The sequence below is a fragment of the Vidua macroura genome, chromosome 5, assembly GCF_024509145.1.
Source record: "Vidua macroura isolate BioBank_ID:100142 chromosome 5, ASM2450914v1, whole genome shotgun sequence".
NCBI classification, from domain to species: Eukaryota; Metazoa; Chordata; class Aves; order Passeriformes; family Viduidae; genus Vidua; species Vidua macroura.
The window spans coordinates 44,329,700-44,347,223 of record NC_071575.1 but is presented as its reverse complement, the minus strand read 5'-3'; the positions used below and the strand labels follow the sequence as shown (position 1 = coordinate 44,347,223).

Here is a 17,524-nt window from a genome sequence, read left to right as displayed (position 1 = left end):
AATAATAACTTTAACTTCTATGACAGTTTCCCAATTAATTTTGATTTATCCACAGAATACTGGCTATGTGTCTGCAGGCTGTAGAACTTGGATATGTTTTAGAAAAAAACATTTGCAGACAAAGTGCTTCAGAAGATTCTTATTTAGGGCCGGTTTGTAGCTATATCAGTTTGTAGTATCCCTGTTAAAGCTGTGGCTTGCAAGTCTTTTCAGATCCAGCTCAAATTCTCTTCAGTCATGATCACTGAGTATCTGTCAGCAGAGATTCTGTGTCAACATTTCTTCATTCCCTCTATTCCAACTCATTAACTTATGGCATGTTTTTTGTAGTTTTCTGGCATTTCATTATTTTAAAATAAAAAAACCCAATTTTTTAAAATCAAATTTTCAGGGAAGCTTAGTAAGTTAAAGAATGATTAATATGCAAAGTTGCATCATCTGCTAATACTTACAAGTTTTTATTAAAATTTAGTTAAATATTTTTCTGCTTCTGCTTTCCCAGTTAGACTGCTGTTTATAAGCAGCGTTCATCCGGTGTTTTGTAACAACTGAAAATTGTCCTGCTTTCCCCTTTCTGAAAAGCAATAATACTGAAGTTACTTGTTTATTCATTGTAATAATGCATTTAAACTTCTCTGTCATCCCTACAGCTGAAACAGATAGAAAGTAAGAACTTTTCCTGAAATTCACTGAAGTTTTAAAGTTATTAAAGTGCTTGGTTAAAATGATAGAGTTCCAGCTATATTATTTTATTTAATTTTGTTTATATTCTGTTGATGGCAAGAACAGTTATCTTTTTTTTAAAGTAAATAATATTTTTGTCTTTGAACTTCAATTTCTGAGATTATTCCTACACATCTATTTCCTTTCTTAGGCATATTAAAATGTCAAAAGCAGGCATGGACATGTGCAAGCCATGGCCCTTTCTGAACAGTACAGCCAGTGCAACATTACTCAAATCTATTCTTACCAGTATCTCACCAAGTTTAAAAACAAAGATTTATTTATTTATTTCTTAAAAAAAGTTTCACCACATCTCTTTTTCTAAATGACTAATCTAGCTTCATCTTTATAAATGCACTGCCTGATATATTCTTTAGTTTCTCTTGCTTTTTCAAATATATTAATACTATTTCCAAATCTGTTACTTTTTAATTTTAGTAGGTGAAATATTCTGAAATACCAGACACCAAACAAATTATCTGTATTTTAAGATAAGCATATCTACAACACTTAACAAGTCCCCAAAGCCACCTGTTGTATTTGTGTCCCTGGCCACCTGTTTTATCTTGCATTTTGGCACTTTTTACTGTAAAACTATTCTGATATCCTAATATATAGGCACATGGAGTGAATCAAATAGGTCATTTAATATATAGCACACAGTACAGTGTTACAGATTAGTTGCAGAATTTTACTAGCCTATTAAAGGAAATGCTAAAAAGCGGCAAGAGTCTCTTAACTTGTCACAGTTCTCCTGACTTGTTTCATTATCCACTAAAATAATTTTCAGTAAGCAATTCACTTAGCAGTGAGAAAATGTCTTAATCCTCTCCTGCAGTACCAAACTGGCATGTAAGAGGCAACCCTGTGTGTCATTGCTTCAATAAAAACAACTTATGCAGCAGTGATAGAGTTGAAATGGAAGCATAAACAGCTACATATAAGCTGCAGTGCTGGTGTGAGTGTGTGGTGGGGACAGGTAAGGCTGTGCTATGTGTGAATGGGTGAGCATTCATCTGTTCACAGTACAATTAGAAAATGCTTCTGCAACCTATCCTTGGCTGAGTATTGTAGCCTATATTTGCAGCAGAAAAATGCTTAATGCACTCTGCAGCCTTTGTTTTTCTTCTTTCTCACTAAACAGAATATATGTTTTTATGATGCACCTTGCACATGAACAGCAAACTCCTGGAAAGTTTGTAAAAGATATCTCATGGACATAATGAATCTGAAAAATCAATTTGTTTAATTCTTTTTTCAGGCACCTTTGTGCTTTTCCCCACACTATCCTCTTCATCATAAATTCCTTGTAGTGAAATTGGTAGGGTTAGTACATAATGTTCAGCAGAGCACTTGTGTAGTGATGGAGAACGGCGCTTATCTGAGGGAAGAAATCTGGGTTCAATTCCCAACTTGTCCATTTGTTGTCTCCAATTTTATTTGTCATTTAGGGTTTGACAGGCACACACAAAAATGTAGGTGTAGCAAATCCTGTCATTTAAACTTGCTGGAAGTACGTGTCAACACTCACAAAAGTTTACCTTTACACAAAGGGCTGCATTTCTCCCATAATGGAGGTCCTTAATGCTTTTGAATTTGCAGGTCCCTAAGATTTTCTTAGTAGAGATGCAGACTCTCACAGCCTCTGGCAGTAGGTCTCTCACTATGATTTGCATTTTGCAACTCCTTTTGATGTAAGCTGTTGGCCATTTTCATATATGACATCACTATGCCATAGAAGAAAATAATCTAAATTAACATCCTGCTTTGAATTGCTGTCAGATCCATTGATTGTGGAGACAGCCTAGGAAGACTAGCATCATTAGGCAAAAGTTAATCTGTATCATTACCACCTGATCTCTAAAGAGAAGTCCAGACTCTGTTGGACATTAAGTGCTTTATGCTTGGTTTGTTGGAATAAGAGCCACAAAAACCCACACAGGAAACTCCTACAACTAGCTGTAGAAAAAGCTACATTACAAACAAAAATATGTTAAAAATCCTGTCCCAATTTGTTAGGCACCTTAAATTTGGACTGTAATTGTGATCTAATCCAAACATCTATACTGACCAGTGGCATCCATTCTAAAAGTGAAGGAAAGGGAATATTTTTCTTATCTGTGAAAGATGATATTTATACAAAATATGGAATATACAGCTTCAGATTCACCTCATCTAACAGACTTCTGAACACATATTTCTTATCCTCTTGTGTCATCATCTTTTCCTATTGAGAATGACAGTAAGGTTCAATTGTCTAACTCTGAAGTGCATTAAACCAGTGTCCCTTGGAATAGGGACTGGATCTCGTGTGTACCCTACCATTTAAGTTACATACCTCTTCTACATTAACAGAATTGAAATTGCTGTATCTTTCAATGGTCCTTGTCTTAAAGGCAGGCTTGCAAAGCTAGAAGCTAAATGGCCTGTCCCTGTGGACAGTGAGGAGCTCCTGTGTATTCTAGCAGCAGAACTTCTGGTGGCTTGGGAGCTTTACAAGCAAGGTCCCCAGAGTAACTTACACAGCCGTCAGGCCTGCAGGCTGACGAGCAGAGGTTTTCAGAATCATAGTTCTGCTGCCTTGTTTCAAAAAAAGCATATATAAATAAGTTACCAACCAGTGATGCTCAGTTACAGAATCGGTCTGTCAGTCTTAGGTGTTCTGTACTGTGCCACGATCTGCCTTGCTATAGCCAAGCTGGTTTTGCTTCTCAGATTTTTGTGTCTTGGCGATTAGCCTGCTGATCCTCTTGTGGCTGTTACCTCTTTGATGTCTTGTCAAGCAAAATCCCTGGTTCAGTGCCTCTTAATCCTCTCTGTTCTGGTGTCATAGAAGTTTTGTCTGCATGTCTAAAGCATGCACTGGGGATGGTTAGGGACTGGATGAATCGCTGTTGTGCTCTCTGTGCTGTTTGCTGGTAGCTGTGCATTATGCCATCCTCATTATGATGTGCCAGTTTATAAGACAGCAGGTCTTGCTGTCTCTGGGCACCTTCCAGTTCCCTGTGGCTCTGACTTCAATTCCTAACATTAGAAGAATAGTTTTTCAGCTGAGTGAATTGCTACCAAGTGTCTCACTTGCCATTCTGTCATTTTAGAGTGACAAATACAGATCAGGAACTGTATCTGCAGCCTTTTATGTATGTTTTCAGTTATTCTGACACTCTCTGCCTCTTCTAAATTGACAGTAATGGAAGCTTGTGGTGCTACATCTAAACACATACTTCTTTGCAGCCTGTGTAAACTCCTGTGCTTTCACTTGTTTGCCAGTGTCAAAGCATTTCACTTTGTCAGAAGCACCAAGCAAGATGAGTTCCATACAGATAATCAGCTATTTAAGGGGAAGGCCAAATATTAAAACCACCTCAGAAAAGTGCATATTGGACTGCAGAACATGTACAGACTTTTTGTTACTCAACATAAAAGATATCTAGGCCTCCCCTCCTTTTTAAAGAGCATTAAGTTATCACTCTGTGGATGCAGTTCTGGTTGGCTCTGTACAGAACATGCACTGTGTTCTGTGTGCCAGCCCAGTGCCTTCAGTAATCTAGAATATATAAATAACCAGTTCAAGTTTAGTTAAGATGCATCAACGTTGCTAAAATTACTTTAAAAGGCAACTAAAACCTCCCCAAAGTGTCTGTGCTCTCACTGCTGTCCCAGGACAGTCAGAGTTCAGTTCAGATGTGTCTGGATTGTCAGTTATGTCACAGACCTCACAAGAGATACAGAGCTCTTTGGATTATCATCTGGAAATCAAGTTATATTACTGCACTGGGAATCACTTAATCACATAGATTTAACAATGCCTTTTAATGTGAGCATGGGTTTTTTTTGACATGCTAGCCATCAGGAAGTAACATAAAGCAACAAAATCCTTGACCCAGTTTGACAAAGCTCCATAGAAAGTTTGACTTCATGGTTTACCCTTACATTGAAGTGTCTCTGTTCAAGCTAAAGCCCATTCTTAGATCCTGTGATGGTGAAGAAAACACCATCTCAGCACTGAGTCTCAGTCATGAGATTTTTTCCAGGGCTTGGAACAGTGTCGATAGCACCACAGTGACTTGTGCATCTTTATCTAATGTAAAATTTAAAACCTTCCATTTGCTTTCAGACTTAGTAATTTTAGCAGTGTCATCTTTCTTTGAAAAAATGCTTTGATATTTTCCTTTGAACAAAATCTCCAGGCTAGTGTGGTTGTGTCCCTCTTTATCCATTTTGTGCACACTGCTGCTAACTCCAGAAACTGTTCAAATACACTGGGTTCATCTGTCTTTTTACTGACTCATGGTTATTAACATACCTTTTGCATCAACATGGATATAGACAGTTACATATGATTTTTTTAAAATCTGTTTTAGAATTGTGTTTATCAAGTCTCCTTTGTCTTTTGATCCTTCTCTTTCATCCAATTCTGTTAAAATGTTGCTCTACCTTCCTTAAATTTTGGCCTGCTAAGAGCAGTTTCCCTGGAGCTGCAGCTTCCAGTGTTACTGTGAAAGGCTCCCAAATCCCAGTCACAAATTTGTCCTTTATCTATAATGTTCACAAGTATTGGCTCCTCAGAATTTAATTATTTACACGTATCCTGTCTCAGAAGAACTTTTTTACTCTGGGCTTTAAGTGCTGTGCTTTTTCACTCAGTGTTTCCTTAGGCTGTGCTGCTCATGCAGTATGCTGGTGCCTTGCTGCACAGTACACATATGGGGAAGCAAACAGAAGCCTTTTGACAAGCTATAGAAAATCTGGGCTGACCATGACAGTTAACTGGAACCCAGCAGACCTTAGTCCTCCTGCAAGGTGCAGACATGGGTCCTAGCCAGGAAGAAGGCTAAACAATTAAAGAAAACTACTCTAATCACTAGCTAAAGCTAGAAAAATGTGAGGATTTCCCACAACAGAATTATTTTTACTTTTGGTGCTGTTATAATATGTGTCCTGCTAGTACCATCAGGAAAGCATGTCTTTTTCGAAAATGTCAAGTGTTCTTATTCCTACTTAAACTAAAACCTGAAAATGAAAACTGGAGTGTTAGGGTTTTTTTTAAAAATTCATTTTTAGCAGCCCCAAATCCCTATTTTAAAATAGTCGATTTCTCTTTGTGTTTTGAAAGAAAAATAATACTGCAGAGAGCATAAAAGACAGACGTGTAATGCTAGCAGTTAATGAAATAGTAATGTATTTCATTACTATTTCTAATAAGATGACAATTCTAAAAATATTCTTCCTGTTCATAAAAAGTTGTAGCTGTATTTTAATCAATAAATGCACTTAAAACATGCTCAGTTTATATTCCTAACAGTTTCTTTATAATAATATGCTATTTTGACACTAACTGAAGGTTTGTCAATTTGCATATTTAATTCAGGCATTAATTACTTGTAGACTGGAATGCACAATTTATACTAAACTTCTTTGATGTTTTCATGTTTTAAATGACAAGAAGAACTGTTGGGAGGATGTGATGTTTTCAAGACCTTTCTGTGTATTTAAGTATTGTATCCAGCTCATTCAACCTTATTATAAACCTTCTGATACTTCTAACATTCATAAAAACAAGTGATTACACTGAGAATTTCAATTTCCATTAAAAAGAATCACTTATGTCTGAATTTATTTCTCTTCTGCTAGGTAATACCCATATTCAGGGATCAGTGACCTCTCAGTCTTTTTGGTTGACCCTCCTTGTGCCCAGCAGCCTGCCAGGGTGGCTGTGGCAGGCCTGCTCTATGTGCCAGGGCTATAGGGGTCGCCCAAGTGGCCCGTTTTATGGGGGTGTTGTACAAGTGTTTGCTTATTGTACACCTGTAATCATGTGTAATGCATATGAGAATGTGTAGTGCATGTAAGAAAAGGTGAGAACCCTGGGGTTTTGTATGTGTCTCCTACTGATGGAAAACACTAAGATATGCTTTGCATTTGAGGGCCATTCCTTACAAATGCCATTTATTGCCATGCCTTCTTTGTGAATAAGAAACCTTCTTAAGGAAAGCAGGCTTGATTATTTTCTGCCTTCACAGAGGCTACAAGAATGGCATGCCCAAGATACAGGAAAAAAGGAATTCCAAATATTTTCCAGTTCTAAAGCATCTAGGAGAATATATCTTGGAGGGTTGTGCTTGCCTGTTTTCAGTCTTCCTTTGTTTCTGCTGTTGCCTTCTCTTGGAGACAGAACATTGAAGTAGGAAGACTTTAGGCTGTCCTGATGTTCCTCTTCTTGGGTTATTATATCCTTATTTATAACATGGTGAATTTAGGATACTGATGATCTTTTAACTACATGGAATGCTGTTAAAAATAGTTTGGATTTTTTTTTTTTCCATCAGAAAATCAGATCCAGCATTTATGTGCTGTTCAACAGAAAAAATAATCAAATGGCATTTTTGTTAGTGACATACCAGCTGAAAGGTCATAATATGTATAATGAAAAGGGCTGTTACACTAGGACATTTTTCATGTGTCATGAAACTATTCACTGACAATAATATTTCTGCTCTACAACATACTAAATTCTCTCTAAGAAATTATACCATACTATGCATGGATTTGTGCTAGCTAGACCTTCCATCTTGCTCAGATATTTAGATTTTAACAGAACTGGCCCAGAGAGTGGAATCAGTTTGCAGAGATCCAATTGCAGAGATATGGTCTGTATAGCTCCTAGACATTGCGATATTTGGTGTGTAACAATGGTGAGATTTGAATAATGGATGGCACAGTGTTCAAGGACACTTTTACATATAACTGTGTCACTTATGTGCACTCCTAAACAGGCATAACAATACACAAAAATGTTTACAAGTGTCTTGAAAACAAAGATATCACTTGTAAAGTTAAAATGCAATTGCCATTCATATTCATTATCATTTTAGCTCTTGAGGAGAGTTGCCTCTTCTTGGCCACTACAAAAGTCTTTTAGAAAATTATATCAGTATATTAAAATGTATGGGTTTTTTCAGAAAGGTTTTAATCTGGAACAAATAACTTTACCTTCTGAATTGTCTTTATAGCATCTTGGTGAACTTGAAGTCAAATTACCAAGTGAGGTTGTAAATCCTATCTGTTGCATTATTTAAGCAGAATGGAAATGCTTCTTTTGGATTTAAGTAAAATATATCTGTGCAAATAAATTGTATAAATCTAGAAACAGTGACATCTCATTGAAATTTTGCAAAACTTGCTTACACTGATGTGTTAAAAAAGTGGTTGTATAGGTTGATAGAGTGAAAAGTCAAGCAGCTCAATTATAATTTTAAAGACACCTTAAAGATTTTTATTGTTCTTCATAAAGATTTTGCAAAGTCACAGAGTTGAAAAAATATTGTAATTCTATTTGTATAAAGGAAAAAGATAAAAAAGCATAAAGCATTTTCTACTTCCAGAAGCTTCATATAATCCTAAAGTCTTTGCCAACTGTTATTTTACCACCTTCAAAAGAGACATGGACTTCAAAGTCAGATTCACATTGCATTTCTAGTTGAAATCGATCTCTATGGGTTCAGTTCTATGTCAAGACTCAAATCAAGCAGAAAAGTTACTATGAAAGTAATGGGAAATCTTTCAAAGATAATCATAAATTTTGTCACTAATGCAAGTTCTTTGTAACTACATTGAGCAAATGTATATATCTTACGTTTCTGTTCTTGTTTTCACAGTGCATACATTATAACAGACTTCATGGGCATCAGGAATGAAAATTTTATGAAGGTAGCTGCAGTTGGGACTTGGATGGGAGATTTTGTCACAGCGTGGATGGTAAGAAACATAATTACATTTTAAAAGGAAAGGAATATATTTGTTGCTTTCAAGAGAAAGAGGAGAGGAGAGAAAACTCAGTTTCTGTATCTCAAATGTTTCAACCCAGAAAAGTAAAAAGCTAACAAATACATAATGGCAGGTATTCAATTGACAATCCAGAGGAGTTTCACTAAAAAAATGTATCAGGGAGATTTTTTTTTTTCTGTGAGTGGGAGTTTTGCCATTGGCTTCTGCATGGTGGCCCTTCTTTGCTATGAAGTAGCATCACAAGTTGCTATCCCGTGAAACAGTAACAGCTAAAGATAAATAAGTCTAATGAAAAGAATTAGAAGAAAAATCAAGCTGAAAGATGTGATAGAGAACAATGGAATGAGAGAAGTAAAGCAAGCCAGTTACATGCCAGGATTTGAAGGTAGTCTGATGTGAAACTATTTGATTAATTTTGTATCTAATTTAGGATTTAGTAAAATAAAATTTTCACTTGGATTATACTTGTTACAAAGGCTTTCTTCTATGTGCAAGCCAAATATCAGCTAAGTGAAAGAGAACCAGAAAATGACAGCTAATTTTTTGGGAACAAAATAAAGCATCTGCACATTTTAATTGTTCAGAAAAAGCATTTCTGTAACACAAACTGATAAAAAGTGAATTTAATTATTTTTTAAGATTAGGTTTTTAAGATTAGTTTAGGTAAGATTTTTAGCAATCATATTTTAATGTCTTCTACCCTCCATATTTGGAACATACTGTACAACAGACAGAAGGGGAAAAAAGCATCAAGGATTTTTTTGAGATGTTGTTCAGTATGTGTCTGTGGTTTGTCCAAGACAAACTGTACTCTGTGAAACGGTGACCATGAAAAGCAAGTACAGACAAAATAATTTGTATATGCTTTACAGTAAGGACATCACAGAATCGGTGCCTTGACTAATGCTGACAATTAATGTGGACTTCTTCTGAATTGGTAATAAAATTAATGGGTACTTCTGAATACCTTTAGCTTGCTTTTTTCTCATGGGCTTCCATGCCTTTTTTCCACTGTCAAAGAAGAGATGATGCATAAACTAAGCTGAATTGAGAGACATCATGTACATCCTACATATGTGACTTAGGGCTCCAGTGATAAAGATAAGTTCTTTTACATTAGGTAATGTGGGGTTTTTTCAGTCCCTCTTTTCTCTTTCTCTGTTTTGTGAAACACTGTACAAAGCATGGAAATGATTGATTCAAAAGGCGTGAGAGTCCTGATCATTTTCTGGGTACTCAAAGCCCTCCCAGGTCTCTTCAACAGCAGAGTCACAATTGGATTGTGCCACAGCAGATTCCTGTGGCAGATGGAGTTATCACTGAAGAATGGGAGAGAGATGAGGAGAAACTACAGAAGTGGTTTGATTAGGGGAGACTAATTAGTCTGGTTCTATTAGCTTTCAGGAAGAGTAGAGAACATGGGATTGGAGGGTCAATGTGTTTTAGGACATGCTTTGGTTGCATAAGGAGAATTAAGAGGTGTAGTGATTCATGTTTAGGTCTTCAGGGTGAAAGAGAATAGTGGTATTGCTTCTGCAGTGCAAATCTCTAGGCAAAGTATATCAACCAGGCAATGGAAATGACAGTGTTCAAGGGCAGTTAAGCCTGGGAACATCAAACAAAGCTACACTTTCAGGTCTCTACCTGAATTAGTAGAAGATGAGATTGGATGTGTATGTTGGTGCATGGACATGTACATTGGTGTAAATCATCTCCCACGGCATCTAATTTAAGCAATCCATCTTATTCTATAGGAACAAAAATTGCTGTGTTATATATATTTGAATTTACTTGACCTTCTGCTTATAAAACCCAGCATGGAATTGATGTCAAAGCAACAGGAGTCTTTCTGTGGTATTATATTTTATGAAGTTTCCTCATCCTGTTTCAAAACAGAAAAAGAAAAAACAAACCTGTAAATGAACCTTTGCACATCTTCCCATTAACAGCAGTGTTTATGTTTTCTAATGTTTAAAAAGTTTTTTTTAAAGAAACAATCAATCCATAGACTCCAAAGCAGAAGATGAATACCTTTTAGAAGTAGTAGAAGATGTAGCCTTCACTTCACTGTGTTTGAACCATACTGGAATTAAGATCTTATTCCTTATTTCACTGGAAACTTTGGGAATAAGCAAAAATAAAACAGATGAGATTCCATTTAAAAATGAATAATCAGTAAACAATATTATTACCCCAGGACAGTGAGGAGTGGCTTATTAAATCAGTAAAGTAATTGGAATGGGAAAATGTTTTGGATCACTGTTTGTTTTGGATTGAAAAGGCAGAAGTAAGACTTTCTCCTCAACACTTCCTAGCTGACTCACTAGTTTGGTTACAGGATCTGACACAATTTCTAATAAAGTCAGCGATATTATTTCCATTGTGTGTAATGAGAATGGGGCCATGCTATGGCTACAGAACCTTCTCCTTTGTACCTCTGGACAGGAGTGTCTGCTACTAATAAACATCTTTGCTGAAATCTGTAGTAAGTATTAGATATTCTGAAGTCTGTGAAGAAGGGAATGGGTTCAGTACACTGACTGTCTCTCTGCACTTTTCCCTCTTTGAAGCCATGGAAGTATATCTTGCAATCTTGTACCTGCTTTGACATGCCCTCCTGTTCCCATAAAAAGTGCATTGTCCTCCTGGAGAATGCTTTTGAGGCAGACACCACAGATTTTTGCTCAGTAGGGCACCTTGGAAGAAAGGCTGGATTTCACCCAGACAAGCCTATAAGCTAGCAATTATGGCTGCCTTCTGGCAGAGTGCAAGCAGGCTAAGGAAGGAGCTGATTTGAGGGCTGAACCTTGGATGATTAGACTGGCCTCTCTGTGAAGACGAGCAACCTGCTGCAGCTGTGTTTTTGTGAGGGACAAAGTCCTGAGCATGTGGGGTAAGGCATGCTCAGAGGATAGCTATAGGAGTGAGTGGGTGGCATTGAAGAGTGACACAGAGAGCAGAGCAGTGTTGGCTTTCAGACTGTCAAAACTGTTATTCCATTCTGGTGGTGGCTTTTTAGACTATAAAGATTGGCCCTGAGCTGTGAACTATACTCCTACACATGGTGAGCTTTGCTTACCAGCTGCCATTACCATTTGCGTTAAAGATATATTGCTGCCTACAAACCCTACATACATGTGTAAGAGTCTAAACAGTAGAAGTTTAGAAGTTTGTTGTATCTTTCTTAGACATTGCTTGCTAGGATTGTCAAAAGCTGAAGCAGTTTTCTTCAGCCAGTGTCTGGTACTGATCTCTATGAATATACCAGGCTGATCCTCCTGACAAGGAATCCTATTCCTATTTATATTCTTTCTGAATGGTAATTTAGTTGAGATTCTCTTTTCCCATGTTATTTGCTAGAAAGAACTGGGAACATTTGAGAAATCACTGAGCAGCAGAGACTCTGTTCCTGTTATCAGAAACAATGATAAACTCTAGGGATGGTTTAGTATATTATTCATCAAACTAGTGTTTACTGCATATGTACCACCATATTCTTTTTAAAATGAGAAGCCAGGAATTTTCTCATCGGAATGCTTTAGCAGAGTACTTGACACAATGAATGTGAACTGAATGATTGCAGCAATTCCTGACTGTTCTTTTTGACACCTTTGCTTGATTTCAGTTTGACTTCTCCCTTGTGTGGGACAATGAAGACTTCTAGGACTATTTCTCTTTCATCATCTTAGCAGATGAATTAGTAGGAAGTTAGGAACTAGTACTTCCAGCATAGTCTGGATGGCAGAGTGAGAGATCACTATTGTTCTGCTGATGCAATGCTGACCAAGACACATCGTATCCACTTGGATGGATGGATGGATGGATATGGAGGTAGAGACTTTCTGCCTAAGACTTCTTGTCAGGACATAGTATTGGGATTTCAAAAGGTTAGTACTGAGTAGTGAATCAGCAACTCCCTTTCCTCATTAATGGAATATGGATAATGACTCCCATATACAGTTGCCTGGACTTCTGTGAAGTCTTTTAGGGAAAAGAGTCGTTTCACTGGGTGGCATTCTGAATATAACTTTTGGTGGGCTGCTCCTCCCCTTGATAAAGATTATTTGATCTTATGCAAGAAGGATTTTCTGTTCTCTGAGATGTTCAGCATTAGCTGTAAAAACTCCAGTTTTTCAGCCTTATAATTCCAGGGGGAAACCTCGCACCATTTTGTGTTCTGGCGTTGCTAAAGAAATAGATTCTGTCCATATTTTTTTTTTTCATTCATATTCCTCTGTTAAACATTTTTGTCTTCATCCTCTGGTGAAGAAACTTTCTGTATTTTTGCATTTTATGTGATTAACATGTCTTACCTGGGTAGTCCCAGTGTAACCAGTAGAGGGGCCTGTGGCTGGTTTATAAAGAATACTCTAAAGGGCTGAAACCTTCCTTGGGATTCTTAATGCTATGAACATCAATAGTTGGCAGGTTTAAGTTCATGGTTACTGCCATGTAAGGACACAGGAAATCTGTAGAGCCCTAAACAAGAATGTTTTTCTGTCACATGCACCATATTGAATCTCAGGCTACAATTGTAAAAAAGCCCGGTTCCTCCACCTGGTCAGACCAAAAATCCACCCAGACTAGTATCCTACCTTAAACTATGACTATAAGCAGAAGCCAACCAGGAGAGTAAGAACAAGCCAATAGTATGTGGTAGGGTCCTCTAATGCGCTCTTAAAATGCGTGCACTTTTGTGTATATAATGACTTTTGATTTCAGAATTGTTTTGCTCTTTTTGCAACACTTTGCATTCAACTACAAAGAATTTCATCTGGCTTTTTATTACCTAGGGACTTTCTTCCATAAGCACCTTTCCTAATTCTTCACATCCAGCAAGCCATCATCCTTTTCACTGTGCGAAAGTTAATATCATTATAAAGCTTTCTCACCTCACTGCTCATCCATTTTCCCAGCTTGCTTAGGAATATGACGAATAACTGCATCCCCTGCAGAAAATCCCTGTGGAACTCTGGTAATGACCTCCCTCCATTGCTAGAGCTGTCTGGCTAACCTACTTACCTTCTGTTCCCTGTCTTTTAATCAGTTATTTATCAACATAAAGACCTTCCCTAAAGCTCTGAGTGTTGAGTTTCCATAGAAGCCTGTGACGAGGAATTTTTCAAAAGCCTACTAGAAAATTCAGCTTTGCCTATTTTAAAAACATCTCCTTTATCCACGAGTTTTGTTGACCTCATTCAGTAATTCTGTTCTGAAATATCTCCATTCCTGTTGTTTACAGAGCCAGCCACTTAGCACTCCTGCAGCCTCAGATATTCCCTCTGCCATTAAAGAGGTATTCTAACAATGTTGGCTGGCCCTGAAAGTGCAGTTTGCAGGAAAGACAAAGTCACAGCTCAGGAGCTGTGAATGTGTGAAAAAGTATGGAGCCATCTTCATCTGCCTTATCAGTGAAAGACAGTGAGCTTATTTCCTCATCTTACTTCATCATTACTTTTCTCTGTCCTTTTTTCTCAACACCTCTTTGTCTTATGGCCTGGACATTATTTTGCAGGTGAAAAAAAAAGCTAAGCTTGTGAGTATTTTGTTTTGTATGTACTTGCATATAGCAGAATGTTCAGCAGAGCCTGAACACAGCTGTTGCTGTTATCTCAAAGACAGAAATGTCACTGCTTGTGGTAAGACCTATATTCAGAGTATGGGCCTGGATTCCATGTTCAGAGAACATCAACCGTAGATACATAACTTCTCTTTCCTGGAATCTCATGTAGCCTATGGATTTCTTTGGCTGAACAGGGAGGCTCTTAAGAGGTTTTTGATATTTTCATTATTAGATGGAGTTGTTGAATCATAATTTTGAGCACAGTGACATGTGTCTGCTAAAATAATTTTTTGAATCTGAGTCCCTCTTGGTAGTCTTGCTGAGAAATGCCTTTTTTTAAATTCTCTGCTGTATAGACAGTGGACACAATCTAATTGCTGTATTTTAGGATAGAAGTACTCAACTGCCCCAAATATATTCTCACTTGGCACTTATTTTGACTTTGTAAATGATGTTATGTTGTTCCTTTATAAAATACAAGCATAATGATGTAATACACAGTACCGTGTAGGGTGAAGTAACAAAGCCCATGCATTACATGTTAGTAAACCCATCACTTGATGTTATTGTCTGGTAGATACCTGGTACCTGTAGAATACTCTGTGTACTTTCTTCTCTACTAATTTTTGTGATAAGAATAGATGTTTACTTATTGCCATTAAAACATTTTTAATGGCTTGCAATCTCTTGGCAAGAGTTCTAAAAGTATTTCTAGATATTTGCTTTTGACTGTTGCGTCTGTGTTCATGACAAACAAAATTTATTTGTAGAGTAGTATAGCAAGCTATTCAATGGTTTCATAGTGCTTTCCTTGTGTCCATTAAGAGAGAATATTATTCTTGTCCTCTTTTGCTGAGATGTAACTATCTATGTCAACATCCTAGAGTAATGAAGAGTTCATTACCACTCTGCAGAAACTAGATTAATTTACCTCTTCATTTTATTTAATCTCAAAATGCATATGTGTTGCTAGGGCTTGTTCACACAATGTGAGCAACATTGATGCTGGAAATACTATCATATTGATGAAAATAGCTGACACACTAAATTATTGCAGTGAAAATAAATAGAAAATAAATAATAATGTGACTAAAAAATGAAGTTTACTTTAGTACAGGGAAGGGCACCAGTATAAAGTCTATGTTGAAAGAAAACATAACATCATTATTAAATATAATAAAGTTTCCAGGATTTTGTATTTAACTTTTAGACTAAAATAATAGCCAAAAATGGTAACTCTTAAACTTTACTTTTGGAACGTAATTCTTCTATCCAGGAAATTCTGTTTAGCAAAGAATAGTGCATAGGTTTATTTGCAAGCAGTGAGGAATCCATTTTGATGCACATTACAAGGCAGTTTGAAGAGTCAGGAGTCTTGAATGACTGGCACCTTTTTTAACTCATGCCTCTGTCAAAGTTTGGGCATGACAATTTAGATTACGATCAGTGTCAATCTTCTTGATTGTTTCTATTCCACTGGCATATCAAATGACAAAATAAAGCTGTAATTGAATTTGCAGCAAGATCTGAAGTGCTGTACAGCTAACAACTGCTGTTCTTGAGTAGTGGAAATGAAATTGAACTATGAAACATGAACTGGAAGGAGCAAAATGGGTGACACCTGTTAGTAAAGTCACTTGCCACGGTTGCACAGAAATATGACTAATAACATTATTAGTGGCTATATGTTTCTTTCCATTCAGAGAGGCATACAAAAGCCAGTTGACCTTTTTGTTCACCTGTCTATCTTGTTTTGGTTTTCATTTCTTTTCTTGAGAGCCAGTCCAGTTGCTGAAACATTCTGTAGCTAGTGGTTCTATCTCCAGGTGATAACTACAAGTGAATTCATCAGTGCAATGGCAGTCCAAATATATCCAGTCATATGAGAGCTGCTAATTTTGTTTTTTTCCACTTTCTGGGGTATGAATGTGCTCATATCCTGCTCTGCTTCCTGACTGCCACTTAGTTATATAAGGTGCAGTGTGCCTGGTGTCATCTGAGTTCATCCAATCATCCCATCAAGTCAGATTGTACTATTATTTATTCATTGATTGATGGTGTTGCCATCTGTTCATATGCTCTAGATTATAATTATCTGCCTTTTCAAGCTTGATCTTTTTATGTATTCCCCTGTTACTTTGTCATTTCAGTTCTGACCAGGCATTGCCAGACATGTTACTTCATCCCTATTTCCCAGCCAATGAGTTCCTTCAGCTCATTGTTACAGCAGTTACCTTTGTTGGTAGCCATTTTCTGGGCTCTAAAACATGTGCTTAGTATATCTAGCAGTAAAAGCCTCAGGATTTTTTTGAAGAAGGCCACAGCCAGCTGTACCTCAGAGCTCAAGAGTAAGAAATGCAAACCCCAAAGCTGGGCCCCCAAATATCTCCTAGTGTTTCTCCAAAGCAGCTACTGACATCTTCCAATTACAAGCAGACATAGTAGGAGTCCTTTCAAATAGGTGTGACATTTTCCCAATTATCTTGTGCTTATGAATTCATACACATCTTTTTGCAACCTCGAGCACACTTTTCTTGCAGTCTGGATCCCATCTAAAAACACAGGAAGGGTCATATCAAATATTAATAAGATAAATTCTCTTCTCAAAATATCGTAGAAATCAAAAGACAAGCTGCAACTCAAATCTTGTCTGATTGATTTGTGTTGTAGCTTCAAGCAGCCATACTGCTATAAATGAGACTGGGGGGTCCTCTATTTTCTCTTCCTTGTTGTCATACTCTACTTTGCTCTTTTTCACGTGGAATGGTATTTGCTTCTTGATGATATTTATGCAGCACATCTTGATATATCCTGGTTACATGTATTTAGAAACTGAAGTCAGAGCAGCATATAAATTAAAGTAACTATGCAGCAATTCTGCATTCTGACATGATGTACTCCTTAGAAATGGTGTGAATGAGTGGGTGTCAGAAGTGCTGGAGAAGTGGGACTCTAGAAATAACATGTTCTTACTGAAGATCTTTGAGTACAGATGGCAAATGTGTAAACTGTTGGAATCTCTAAGATGGACACTTCCTCTCTGGAACAGTCTGGTTCTGGATGAGATTGCAGCACAAACCTTTTTCACTGACTGGGGGAAGAAAATAATTTCCTTTCTCAAACTGAAATTGAAACAATTGCCTCAATATATTGGCTAAGATGTGCAGTCAGGAGCTCTATGATAAAATGGGGAGAGATGGTTTAAAAAGTATTATGAAAGGAGTATTGGACCAACCATGCACATTCAGCTGAAGATCTTTACTGGATTAAATAATGGTGAAGTAAGACCTTCTGTATCCACAGGGAGAGATTAGCAGCAGATGGCAGTGGTACACAGCAATACATTTCATTAATTCTGAATTCCTTCAGGATCTGTGGATGAACTATTAGACACTGTACACAATGTACAAAGGAAAAAAGAAAAGAAGGATGTTTTATTATGAAAAAATA

The 17,524-nt window shown here is 37.1% G+C and overlaps 1 protein-coding gene across 4 annotated transcripts in view; it reads left to right on the top strand.

Annotated features, from left to right (window-relative positions):
- The window catches only part of TMEM117 (transmembrane protein 117), a 189,910-nt gene that overhangs the window by 77,797 nt on the left and 94,589 nt on the right, over positions 1-17,524 (top strand). For all 4 annotated transcript variants that reach the window (XM_053978921.1, XM_053978922.1, XM_053978924.1 and 1 more), the window contains exon 4: positions 8,382-8,481. In XM_053978921.1, coding sequence (XP_053834896.1) covers positions 8,382-8,481 — 100 coding nt within the window. The remainder of the gene's footprint in view (positions 1-8,381; positions 8,482-17,524) is intronic.